This window comes from Macrobrachium nipponense, chromosome 6 (assembly GCF_015104395.2).
Source record: "Macrobrachium nipponense isolate FS-2020 chromosome 6, ASM1510439v2, whole genome shotgun sequence".
Classification (NCBI taxonomy): Eukaryota; Metazoa; Arthropoda; class Malacostraca; order Decapoda; family Palaemonidae; genus Macrobrachium; species Macrobrachium nipponense.
Window position 1 is genome coordinate 38,772,374 of NC_061108.1, and position 12,500 is coordinate 38,784,873.

Below are 12,500 nucleotides of genomic sequence, written 5' to 3' on the forward strand. Positions count from 1 at the left end.
GGTAACTGGCGTGGTATCACAGAAGGAAGCATAGAGTTTTCCCTACTATATCTTCACCTTGTAGTATGGTGCTTAGTTTAGGGAAGCCAGGTGGTACAGTGTACCTGGAACACCCACCACTCTCAGTGGAGGATGGGTTATGGTGTGCCCAGGGCAAGGGCTCTTGTGGATATTTTAACTAACCAGCAGTTACATCCTTCACTGCAAAAGCTCCCCTGATACTTTGCTAGCCATCGGACAGCTCCTTCACTGCAAAGTTCCCACTCAAGTAGAGGCGTTCCTCGGCTTTACCGCCACGTCACTACAGGTCAAGTTAAGCACCAACCAGAGGCAGTTTTATACTGCAAGCTCTCTTAACTAACAAGGAACAACAAGCATTGTATTCAATGCTATCAACTTTTCTATTTCGAATTCATTACATAAATTAATGTTTTGGTCCATGCATCCCACTTGTCAATGTGGGATTTAGCTATGTAATGACCTAGTAAGTTGCTTATACTACTATAAAAATGACATTTTTAATGATGAAATTAAGTTTTATGTATATTACTTACCAAGAATTACATGATTGGAGCCCCCCTCCTCCTCCTCCCCTCTCATGGACATAAGGCATAAACAGAATGAGGTTGTTCTGCTGAGTTGTTCCTGGTATTCCTGTTAGTGTGTAGGACTGGTCACCTGCACTAAACTTTTAAACTTTACCTGGAAATTTTTTAACTTAAGCGGGGTGTGTGAGGTGAAAACTAGCTATGTAATTATTTGGTAAGTACTGTATATAAAACTATTTTATCATAAAATTTCATTTTTATTGCCTTTGACACTTCATTATGGTTTCTTACAGCTTGATTGAGTAATGGTGCACAAACCCATTACTTAATGGTCCAGAAGTCTAGCATCTGCTACATCCCATACATGCAGTATGGTAGAGGTGTGGCGGTTCCATCCTCTGTCCTGTACATACCAGAAAGGTAACACCCCAGGTTGGACGAACATACCAGTCAGTTCAGAGTATCGGCAAGCTGTTGGTAGTTGACTACCATGTCAGTAAGTTTGAGTGGCTTATCCAGCTCACATTCACAAGCTAAATCCTATGTTGATAACTTACGAACTTCAGGTTTGTATGTTAGGAAAAATACTAATTACTTTTAAATTGTTTATACTCTGAACAAACCTTTGGTCTTAACAGTAGGATAAATCTTCTGGCGCCAGCTGGAAACCAGTTAAAAACAGTAAAACACTGTAAATGCAAGGGTTCTGTGGCATCTGGTACTGATACGTGTTTGAGGTGGAACCGACTAAGAAACCATGCTTGAATTCAGTGACACATCAGTCTTTCTTCAACCACCTTGGAGAGTGGTCATTTACTTTGCTCTCCTCCTTCCAAACAGATCCCTTGGGTTATCCTGTTGTCTCCTCGGTCTATTGTTCATGGTCCCAGATTTGATTTTTTCAACTTGGGGGTACAGGAGGACTCCCTTCTGCTTACTGGGAACAACCTGGGAGTTTACGCATCTCCTCAACCATTCTGCCTGTTCTTTCATGTCCTGAGCTGAGTATTAGGTTCCAAAGTCTAATGGTAACCCTAGTGGCTCCTTGTGGCCCCAAGCTGAGTGGCCGAGAGAGATCCCACCTTAGCACAACCTTCTGTGCCAGTCTTGTGTGGAGAGATACCACCAATCATGTATTGAGTCTGTCCATTATCTCTTTCGAGTAAGAAATCTTTCTTTCAGAGCAGCGACTCAGATGTAAGGCTACTTTAGAGGATCTTCGTCAGCTGTATCCAAGATGAGCCGTCTGCTGCGGTGATTGGTGTCTTTGAAGGGGTTTCTTTCCATTCAGAGTTTCTTTTCAGTAGTTAAAGATCTGGGTCTTTTTCAGAACAGAAGAAATTCTTTTTCTTTATACTAGCGAGGGCCTACAGGGCTGGCTTGTGATTAGTTCATCTGAAGATGTGAATATCAGTTTGCCCTGGGAATTCTTTATGCACTTCAAGAGCTTTGAGCGTTCTTGTTTCACCTCAAACCTCCTACATTGGACCTAACTCTGGTACTGAGTAGTCTCTCACGAGCTCCTTCAATCCCATGCATCAATCTTCTTACAGGAAACTGATTTTGGAAACTGTTTCCTTCTGATCTTGGTTTCCTTGGAAGAGTTGAAGAGCTCCATGGTCAGGCCTATGACATAAACCCTCAATGGGTGGGGTCAGTAGCTTCCGAATTTGCTTGGAATTTGTGGCTAAGACCCAGATTCCCACGGTTCATGGTGACAGATTGGCCTCCTTTTCTGTTCCTTATGGTGTGGATTTTATCAGTAACCGTCAAGCAACCTTCATATGAAGGGCTTGTCACTTAAAGCCTGGCTGTCGTAGACTTTATGGTAACACAAGCCAGGCCTAGAAAGAGGTGTCCTAGAATGCCCTTTCGTTTAACTACACGAGTTGATTAGGCAAGCCTGCTTCTTCATCGTCAAATTCTGTCACCAATTCTGTGCATTCAGAGGCGCATGGCACTAGAGGAATAAGTTCCTCCTTGGCATGTAGGAGAACTTGTCTGTTCATAGGATTTTGAATGCTGGTTTCTGACTGCATCAAACCACTTTCACCTTTCTTTTATCGAAGGATGTTGCCCACAGGTCCTTGGACACATTTTCCTTGGGTCCAGTGGTGACTGTTCAACAAGTGTAACTCATCTTGGCGCCCTGGTAGGACAGTTTGTATCTTGCTTAAGATGGCTTGTGTGCAGTAGGAAATGATGTGATTGACTGGTCTCTTTTCTTTCCTTATTTTCCTTTTTCCATACTTACAGGCAGTTTGAAGAACAGAACCACAAGCTGGAACTGGTTTGATGCAGTTGAGTGTAGCAGCCATACTGTTACAGCACTTTTTATGTTAATTAAAACATACAATATGCTTTTCAGTAGCTTAAACTCCTCTCTCCAGCAAGGTGTGGAGTGGTGACAAACCCATTTTTTGTGGTTAACATGCTTTGTTGCTTCAACAGATATATAAGCAGTCCCTGACTGACGACGGGGGTTCCGTTCTTGAGACGTGTCGTAAGCCAAAATCGGCGTAAGCTGCAAAATCATAAAAAAATCCTAAGAAAAACCTTACTTTTAATACTTTTAGTGTATTAAAACTATGTAAAACTGCATTTTATTGCATTGTTCATCAAAAACCTTCAAATATTGATTATTTTTGCATTTTTGGAGTCATTTATTCTGCCAGATTGGTGTCGTAAGCGGCGTAACCCCAGAACATGTGTCATAACTCTGGAAATAATTTCTGATGAATATAATTGAAAAGCGTTGTAACCTTTGGAACATCATAAGCCGAACCCGTCGTAAGTCGGGGACTGCTTGTAGTTATTTTTTACTTCTGTTATGCTGTGAATTTGGACATGCTTCTTAGTGTTTAAACCCTTGGACTGAGTGTTAGATATCTACATGTCTAACATCTCAAAGGCTTAGGTCCTCCTCCTTACAACTCTCATAAGAAAAATGATCAGGTGTGCTGAACCTCCAGTTGGTTCAGGATTCTCCTACCTCCCTCCAAGTGTGAGTTTATCCTACTGTTGAGACGAGGTTTATTCTGCATATGAACAAATGAAAATTTTTAATTAATTTGTATTTTTCATAGATAACAAACCTGAGGTCTTAACATTGACTGCCCAACTCTAGCCACCCCTCTTATGTTTCATTCTGGGTCGGAAGAAAGACTGTTGCATCACTGGATTCAAGTGTGGTATCTGACTCAATTCCACCTTAACTAAACGTATTCTATGTCATATGACAAATTCCTTACATTTACAACTTGTTATTATTTTTAACAAGTTTCCAGCTGGAGTCAGAAGATTTATTGTACTACTACTGTTAGTACCTAAGGTTTGTTAGCTATGTAAAATACAAATTAATTGAAAATTCTTCATATTTGCTGTATTTACAGGATGTTTGGTTGACATTTTTCCAACTTTCACTGTTATAAATACACTAACGCAGTCACAAGGATACACTGATTTACCATAGAAATCACGGGAATACAATCACATGGACGTCTTTTCAGTTAAAGAAAATACTTGCACTTGTTAAATTTTAATTAATTTGAAGATTTACTATTGATAAGATTTTGTACTGCAGCTTCCAGAATCATCTAACATTCAGTTGTTGGCATCTCTTAAGGAATGGTTTAGTGGATTGTTTAAATATCTTCTCAGTGATTGTTAGATGCGGTTGGCGTTAATTACTAACCACTTGAGTGAAACAACAAACTATATAATAAATGGGCTTATGTTTACGCTTCCAGCATATCACTCAGCCAAACACCTTGACCACAGTTCAAAATTATAAATGATCATTGAAGATCAGTGTTTTTAGAATGTCAGAATTTTCAGTTTTATCAAATAAATATTGTTTAGAAGATAAATTTTAGATTGGATGTTTGTGAATCCATTCACAGAGTGTATGTAGTTGAACATATTGCTTGGAGTTTCTTTTTTTTAACAAAGTTTTATATTTTAAAAAGGACCTGTAACTATAATAGACATGCTTATTTTTAACTTTTTTTTCATCTCTTTCTGATAAATTATAATTTTTCTAATTCATTCTCTTTTATAGTATATTTTCATATTTGCAGAAAGGGTTAGTGATGAAGCCCCAGTAGAAAATAACAGTGAAGCAGCAGTAATGGCTCAACTATTACCTGCTGACCATGGTACCACTAGGTTGTCCTCAGGTACCTTTAGTATAAATAGAAATACCATATCAGAAAATAGATGCTCTAATCACTTGCCTGTCACTGCAACATCTATACCTGCAACATCTATACCTTCATCTCCTTCCACTGCTCAGAGACAGACAGATATTGAATCTGAACAGTCCACTGTTCAGATGTACCCACCTATACCTTTCACTATGGACAGGCTACTAGGCAAGTTTGCATAGTTTTAATTATGATTACATAAAGTTCTTACTAAAACTTTCCTTGTACCATTCATGAGAGAGAGAGAGAGAGAGAGAGAGAGAGAGAGAGAGAGAGAGAGAGAGAGAGAGAGAGAGAGAATTTCTCTCACTCTTCATATGTAATCATTATGTTGTGCTTTGATCAGGATTATCAATTATCAATTGATTGTGTTCTTCATCTCTTCAGAGTCCAGCACAAACTATCTTTTTTATCCTTCATGAAAAGGTTTTTTGCATTCTTCGTTGTCTCAGCACCATAGGCCATGCAATTTATTTTATTGTAGTGTCTTACCGAACAATTATACAGCTGTGATTTCCACGAGCGGCAGGATACTAAATTCAAATTTAGCGCGTAGGCGTCGCCAACACTGGTGGTGATGACGTCATCTCCCTCCACTCGCGGGAGAACCAGGTACAAACTGCCCAGGTGAATCCAATTCTTTTCCTGCCGGCGTCCGGTGAACATCGGTGGTCGGTGCGGTTGGATGACTTTGCTTCGCTTTTTCTTGGGGTGGATTTGATCTTCGGAATTGGTGAAGTACTCTTTTTTTGGCGTTGTTGTTATTTGCTTAGTTATTTAGGCGTTGCCATGTCGGATTCTAGTCCGTCGGGAGTTAGGTTTTGCATCTCAGGATGTAAAACTAGATTATCCAAGTTAGAGTATGATTCTCACACTAAATAAGTGTAGGGGACAGGTTTGTTCAGCAGATTGAACATGTAATGAGTGTAGTGATTGGACTGATTCTCAATGGAAGTTTTTTAGTTTCATACTTGGAGAAATTAGCTAAAGACAGAATTAGAAAAGCAGCGCTTAGGGAAAGTAGACTTAGCTCTGCTTCGTCTTGCGATGCATCTGTTCCTTCTGTTTCTCCTCAAATTGTTATGTCTCCTTTAACTACACCTCCTATTCCTCCTACTAATCCCACACTTCTCCGGCTTCCCGTGTAGTTTCTTCCGACACCATTGCCAGTCTGGAATCGAGGTAGATCAGAAATTTTTTCGGGTACTAGCGAATACGGTTTTGCAACTTGGTAATTCAGTTAAAACGTTTTTGGAGAAAGCGGCTTCAGGTAAGAGTGTAGTTGAGGGGCGTCTGTCTGTCCTGACACGTCTCCTAGACAAAGGTCACTGTCCAGCTCCCCCGCACCGGGAGAAGACATACCGGAAGTCCAAGGGAGTCGATCGGGATTTGCCCACAGACAGGCGCCTCTCTTGTTGAGCTGTTGCGCCTCAACAGGGCTTGGTTAAGCGTTGGAAAGGTGTTGCGGTCAGACGCCTTTCGAATGATTCAAGCGATGTCTCTGGTCGCGCGGCGCTCTTGGCGAAGATTCGCCCGTTTCGCGTCCCTTAAAGAGGCGTTCAGGCGCTGATTCTTCGCCTCTTCCAGTCAAGCGGTATAAGGAGCCTGAGAGTAGGGTTGCGCCTCGGCCGTTAGCTCGTTCGTCGCCTCAATCTGTGCCTTTTTCGGCTCCATCTACTAGTAGAGATTGTGGTTTTAGCGCTGTAGCTAGCAGTTTCTAAGGGTGTTTTCTTTAGGCGCTTTCTCGTCTGTTACGCCTGATGCGCCTGTTTCGCCTCGAATTTCGGCGGCTCCGAGCGAGGCGCAAGTAGTTTTTCCGCCTCCTGCTGGCTCTTCCAAGCCTACGTTAACTGTTTTTGATTCGGCTCTGGCGCCTTTGCGCAAGCAGTTAGAGATGTTAACCAACTGGATGAATGAGTCCAAGGGTGGTTCGAAACCTTCAGATCCGTTTGTAGTTCCTTTCTTCTACTTCTTCGGCGGTATCGGAGAATGAAGAAGAAGTAGAGGAGGAGGATTCACATCACCTCTCGTGTTATTCTCGTCTCCTTAGATTTCTTCTGGTATCTTATCCAGATTATTTTGAGAAAGCGGCTCCGCGCTCCCCAACTTCGACTTTTTGATGAGGAGGAAAACTTCAGACCCTCTCCTCCCAAAACTTGTTCTATCTAAAGCGGTTAGACATTCGTTGAAAGAGACGGAGAAAAAATGGATGTCTATGAAAGAGACTTAGGGAAGGCTCTTTTTGCTTACCCTCCCTCTTAAGTTGCTTCGTAAGAGGTATAGGTTTTATGTAACTGGGAAGCTCCTTCTCTGGGAGTTTCTGCCTCCTCCCAGGGAGACTTCTCCAGTTTAATCGACTCCTCTAGAAGACTCTGCTTTCGCCGCAGCTAAAGTTTCTTTACGGCGCCTGAGTTGGACCACGTTGTAAAGAATCAGTTTAAACTTTTGGAAGTCTTTAGCTTCCTGATTGGACTATTGGCGCTTTAGCGGCCAAGATCGAAGACTGTCCTTCTCTTTCTCAGGAGTTAGCGGAGGATTGGATTGGTGTTCTGTCCTGTGCGGACAAATCCATTAGGGATGGATGTGATGAGTTAGCTTCGCTCATCGCCTTTGGTACCCTTAAGAAAAGGCAACTTTGGTGCTCCTTTGTGAAAAGATAACCTCTTTCCAGACGATGTAGTGTTGTCAATTTCGTCTGCGCTAGATAAGAAATCTACTTCGGATTTACTGGCACAGTCTACTAAGAGACCTAAAGCTCCTTTGGAGACTGTTCCTTCGGTTTCTCCTCTGGCCCAAGCGCCTTTTTCGAGGGAGAAAACCCAAGCGCTTCTTTCGGCCGAAGTCGAATTTGCGACCTCAGTCTAAGGCCTCGGCCAAGGTTAACAAACCTTCCAAATGAAAGCTCGGTTCTTCATGCACCAGTGGAGCCAGGCTGGCTCTGTTTTGGGAGGAATGGAAAACAGAGGAGCAGAAGCCTGGGTAGTGCAAGTACTCAAGTTCGGCTATCGTATTCCTCTCGTTTCACCTCCCTCGCTCTCACCTGTGCCAATTCCATTCCAGGCATACTCTCCGGGCTCAGACAAATTTCTGGCGCTAGCCGCAGAAGTGGAAGCGCTTGTTCTCAAAGAAGCGATAGAACAGATAGAAGGGGATTTTCCTCCAGGCTTTTACAATCGCCTTTTTGTAGTTCCCAAGTCATCAGGGGGTCTGGAGGCCGGTTTTGGATGTGAGCGCCCTGAACTTGCATGTCCAGAAAACAAAATTTCATATGGAGACCACTCGGTCGGTTCTGGAGTCCATCAGACAGGGGGATTGGTATGGTTCTCTCTGGGACATGCAAGACGCTTATTTCACATTCCGATACATCGCGAATCTCGGAAGTACCTGAGGTTCATGTTCGAAGGCAAGGTGTTTCAGTTTCAGGCGCTTTGCTTCGGACTAGCGACCGCTCCTCAAGTTTTCACCAGGGTTCTATCCCCGATAGGAAGCTGGCTGCACATATTAGGAGTAAGAATCTCCTCTATCTGGACGATTGGCTTCTCCGGTCGGAATCAGAGAGTCGGTGCATGAAGGACCTTGGAACAACTCTGGATCTTGCCAGAAAGTTAGGAATTCTGGTCAACAAACAGAAGTCCCAGTGGTTCCATCTCAGAGCATCCTTTATTTGGGGATGATTCTGAATGCTCAAGTTTTTCGGGCTTTTCTGTCCCCGAAGAGGGTTCAAGGCTGTCTGGAGACAGTTCAGGAGTTCTTGGACAAAAAGGTAAGTTCTGCCAATCAGTGGATGAGGCTCCTGGGCAAATTGACGTCAGTGGAGAAATTTGTGACGTTGGGAAGACTGCCAACATGAGACCTCTGCAGTTTTTCCTGAGAGCCTCTTGGTGCGAGGACACAACCAGACTCGATTACCTTTCCTGTCACAGATCAAATAAAAGAGGACCTAAGGTGGTGGCTCTCTCGAGCAAGGTTGGAAGAAGGGTTAGATTTACGACCCATCCTCCCGAACCTACAGTTCTTTTCCGACGCATCGGACACAGGTTGGGGAGCCCTGCTGGCGGGAAATCAACGGACTTCAGGAGCTTGGTTGGAGAAGGAGAAGAAGTTCCACATAAATGTAAAGGAACTTTTAGCAATTTTCCTGGGGCTCAGACAGTTTTCGGAGCTTAGTAGAAGGTCGGGTAGTGGCAGTGCATTCCGACAACTCCACGGCTCTCTCGTACGTGCGGAAACAGGGGGGGACTCAGTCTTTCTCTCTATACGAAGTAGCCAAGGATCTCCTCCTGTGGTCAAACGAAGCGAAGGTTCAGCTAGTCCCGAGATTTGTTCCGGGAAAGATGAACGTCCTGGCGGACGAGTTAAGTCGTCAACAGCAAGTGTTACCTCTGGAGTGGACTTTGGACAACAAGATTTGTCAGAAACTTTGGCGCCTTTGGGGACGACCGTCAATAGACCTGTTCGCGACATCAAGGAACAACCGTCTTCCTCTCTTTTGTTCTCCAGTCCCAGATCCTCTAGCTTGGTCGGTGGACGCAATGCTGTTGGATTGGTCGGGTCTGGAAGCTTATGCATTCCCTCTGTTCGGTCTAATAAGAGAGGTGCTGAACAAGTTCATGTCGCACAGCAATGTAACACTAACGTTAATCGCTCCCTTTTGGCCCAGGAAAGAGTGGTTCCCGGACCTTCTCCAGTTGTTAGTAGACTTCCCCAGACTTCTTCCTCCAGAGAAGTGGCTTCTAAACAACCTCACTTCAAGAGGTTCCACCAAAACTTGTCCGCTCTAGCTCTGAGGGTTCAGGACTGTCCGGAATCTTTGTCAGAGCGAAAGGGTTTTCAAGAAGAGCTGCAAAAGCTATCGCTCGTTGTAGGAGAGAGTCTTCTAACAAACTCTATCAAGGGAAGTGGAGAATCTTCAAGAGAGTGGTGTAGAAGTGCTAAAGTCTCTACTCCTGCCACCTCTTTAACAGAAATAGCAGATTTTCTTCTATTTCTTAGGAAACTCTAAGAACTGGCTCCTTCGACGATCAGAGGATATAGAGCCATGCTCTCTTCGGTTTTTCGACATCGAGGTTTGGATATTTCCTCCAATTCAGATCTGTCGGACCTCATTAGGTCTTTCGAAACCACTAAGCTCCCGCAGGATAGAGTGACTTGGAACTTAGATGTGGTGCTTAAGTTCCTCATGGGGCCACCGTTTGAGCCTTTGAAGTCGGCTTCACTCAGGAACTTGACTAAGAAGGCACTTTTTCTTATTGCACTAGCTTCTGCTAAGCGTGTCAGCGAATTGCACGCTATAGACAAAAGAGTCGGTTTCTCTCAAGGCAATGCTGTATTTTCGGTATCTTTGACCTTTCTAGCCAAAAATGAGAATCCTTCTAATCCTTGCCGAGGAGTTTTGTGGTAAGGAACTTATCTGATTTGGTTGGACATGAGGAGGAAGAAAGGCTCTTATGTCCAGTCAGGGCTATTAAGCAGTATCTGTTTGCCACTAAGGGTATTAGAGGACAATCTTTAAGCTCTGGACCTCGGTTCAAAATCCCTCTCGTCCTCTTTCTAAGAATGCTATATCGTTCTTTATTAGAGAGCTTATCAGGGAAGCTCAACTCGCAGTCGAGAACGACAATCTTTCCGTTCTGAGAGTTAAAGCTCACGAGGTTAGAGCAGTGGCAACTTCTTTAGCATTCAGAAAGAATTTATCTTTAGTTTCGATTCTTCAGAGCACGTTCTGGAGATCGAATTCGGTTTTTGCGAGTCATTATCTCAAAGAGATAGAAACGGTTTTCGAGAATGTAAAAGGTTAGGTCCTGTGGCGGTTTTCTGGCATGGTGTTGGGAGAAACGGCACAGGGGTCGTCACCTCTATGCTAACTTTTCACCTTCAATAGGTTGTCGAGTTCAAAGGGAAGCTGGGGGTACTGAGTACCTGGGATACTCACCAGTCTGTTAGGTCAGATTTTTACAATGGTTGGGTATATATGTTTTTTAAATCTGGTGTTGGTGACAAATGTTTTGTATGATTGAATTTCTGGTCTTAGCCCAGGGCAAGGGCAATCTTTGTTGTTACTATCCTCCGTCAGTCAGCCTTGACTCTCGCTTGAACTACGGAAGGATTCCACTCCTGTAGAGGGCTAACTTTGGTCAAATTCCAATTCCTCTACAATAGTAAGAAGAGCACCGACCAGAGGCAGTAACAGTCTGCTGTAGCTCTCTTACAAGGTAAGGTACAACAGACACCTTGAGTGTTTACTGGTATTGTAATAAATGTAACCATTTAGAAATACTAGTGGTCCACTGAATCCCACCTTCCATAAATGTGTAATCAGCTGTATAATTGTTCGGTAAGACACTACAATAAAAATGAAATTTTCATTATTAAAATGAAGTTTTATTGTATACTTACCGAACAATTATGATTATACCCACCCTCCTCCCCTTAGGTGGACGGACGGGCAGAAAGAATTGGATTCACCTGGGCAGTTGTACCTGGTTCTCCCGCGAGTGGAGGGAGATGACGTCATCACCACCAGTGTTGGCGACGCCGACGCGCTAAATTTGAATTTAGTATTCCTGCCGCTCGTGGAAATCACGGCTGTATAATTGTTCGGTAAGTATACAATAAAACTTCATTTTAATAATGAAAATTTCATTTTTATGATGTCATGTTCATTTTAGTTCATGTACTTTTATTTTCATTTTCATTTCTGCGGAGATTAGGGTGAGAAAAGAGCCTTATATAAAGATTATATATGATGAAAAGGGATATGCTGCTGTGTGGAGTTTATAGAGAAAAAAAATTGTTTCAGCATGCTGTGAAAATCTGGAGGTGCTGGTGCCAATGTTGCATATTACTTTATAGTTAAAATCAGTTAGTGTTAGGCTGGCTTCATGCCATTGAGGTCAAGAACAAAGAAATCTTTATAGTACAGCAACTACAACAGGAAAAGTACATGCAAAGAGAAAGAAATGGTATCACAATACAGTGAGTCCCCATTATCAACGAACTCGGTTAATGACGATCTGATTTTATGGCGCTTGTCCAGCGCCATAAAATTAAAAGCGATTTATGGCGCCATAACAGCCCAGTTTCAGTTATTGGTGCCATAAGGTGCTGATAATAGAGTTATGGTGTCATAACATACATAAACAGAGGTGTCATTAGCCGGTTATTGGCACCATTAACCGAAACTTGGCAGCGTAAGAGTTTTTGTTAATGGCTGTATTAATAAACATTACCTTAATATAGTTTATGTAGCCCAAAATCCCATAAAAAACCTCACCAAAATTTACCATATTGGCAACTCTGTTACCTCCTATTCTGTCTGTCCAGTTGCAACACTGCCCATTGAACAGTTACAAAACCTTCCCTTGAAAATCAGTTGTTAACAAGCGCCCATGTTGCTTACATCACGGCTGCTCTTTATAAATTTCCGAAACCTTTTGTGCCTTTAAAGCTCTCATTAATTGTAAATGTGGCTTTATGTTATTTATCATTTATTAAATCCAACAAAATTAGTGAATTAAACCTTTATTTCTATTGTGGTATATATTTTATTTTGACGAACTTTTGTTGCGTGACCCGGAATTATGTGACCTGTCCAAAAGTCCAATGAATAGCCAAGATGATTCGACATCCTTATGCGAGCAAACATCAAGAGTTGCCTGGCTTGTGGGACAAGGATGAGTAACATGGAGTATGAACCCTATGACTTTTGTAACTTGTCATGGACAGGTTTGTGACTTGACTTCTTGTT

The 12,500-nt window shown here is 42.7% G+C and overlaps 1 protein-coding gene across 1 annotated transcript in view; it reads left to right on the top strand.

Moving 5' to 3' along the window:
* Positions 1-12,500, top strand: part of LOC135216499 (uncharacterized) — a gene marked incomplete at its 5' end in the record, with an annotated part of 123,124 nt that overhangs the window by 20,000 nt on the left and 90,624 nt on the right. The window contains 1 exon segment of the mRNA XM_064251870.1: positions 4,628-4,921. Coding sequence (XP_064107940.1) covers positions 4,628-4,921 — 294 coding nt within the window.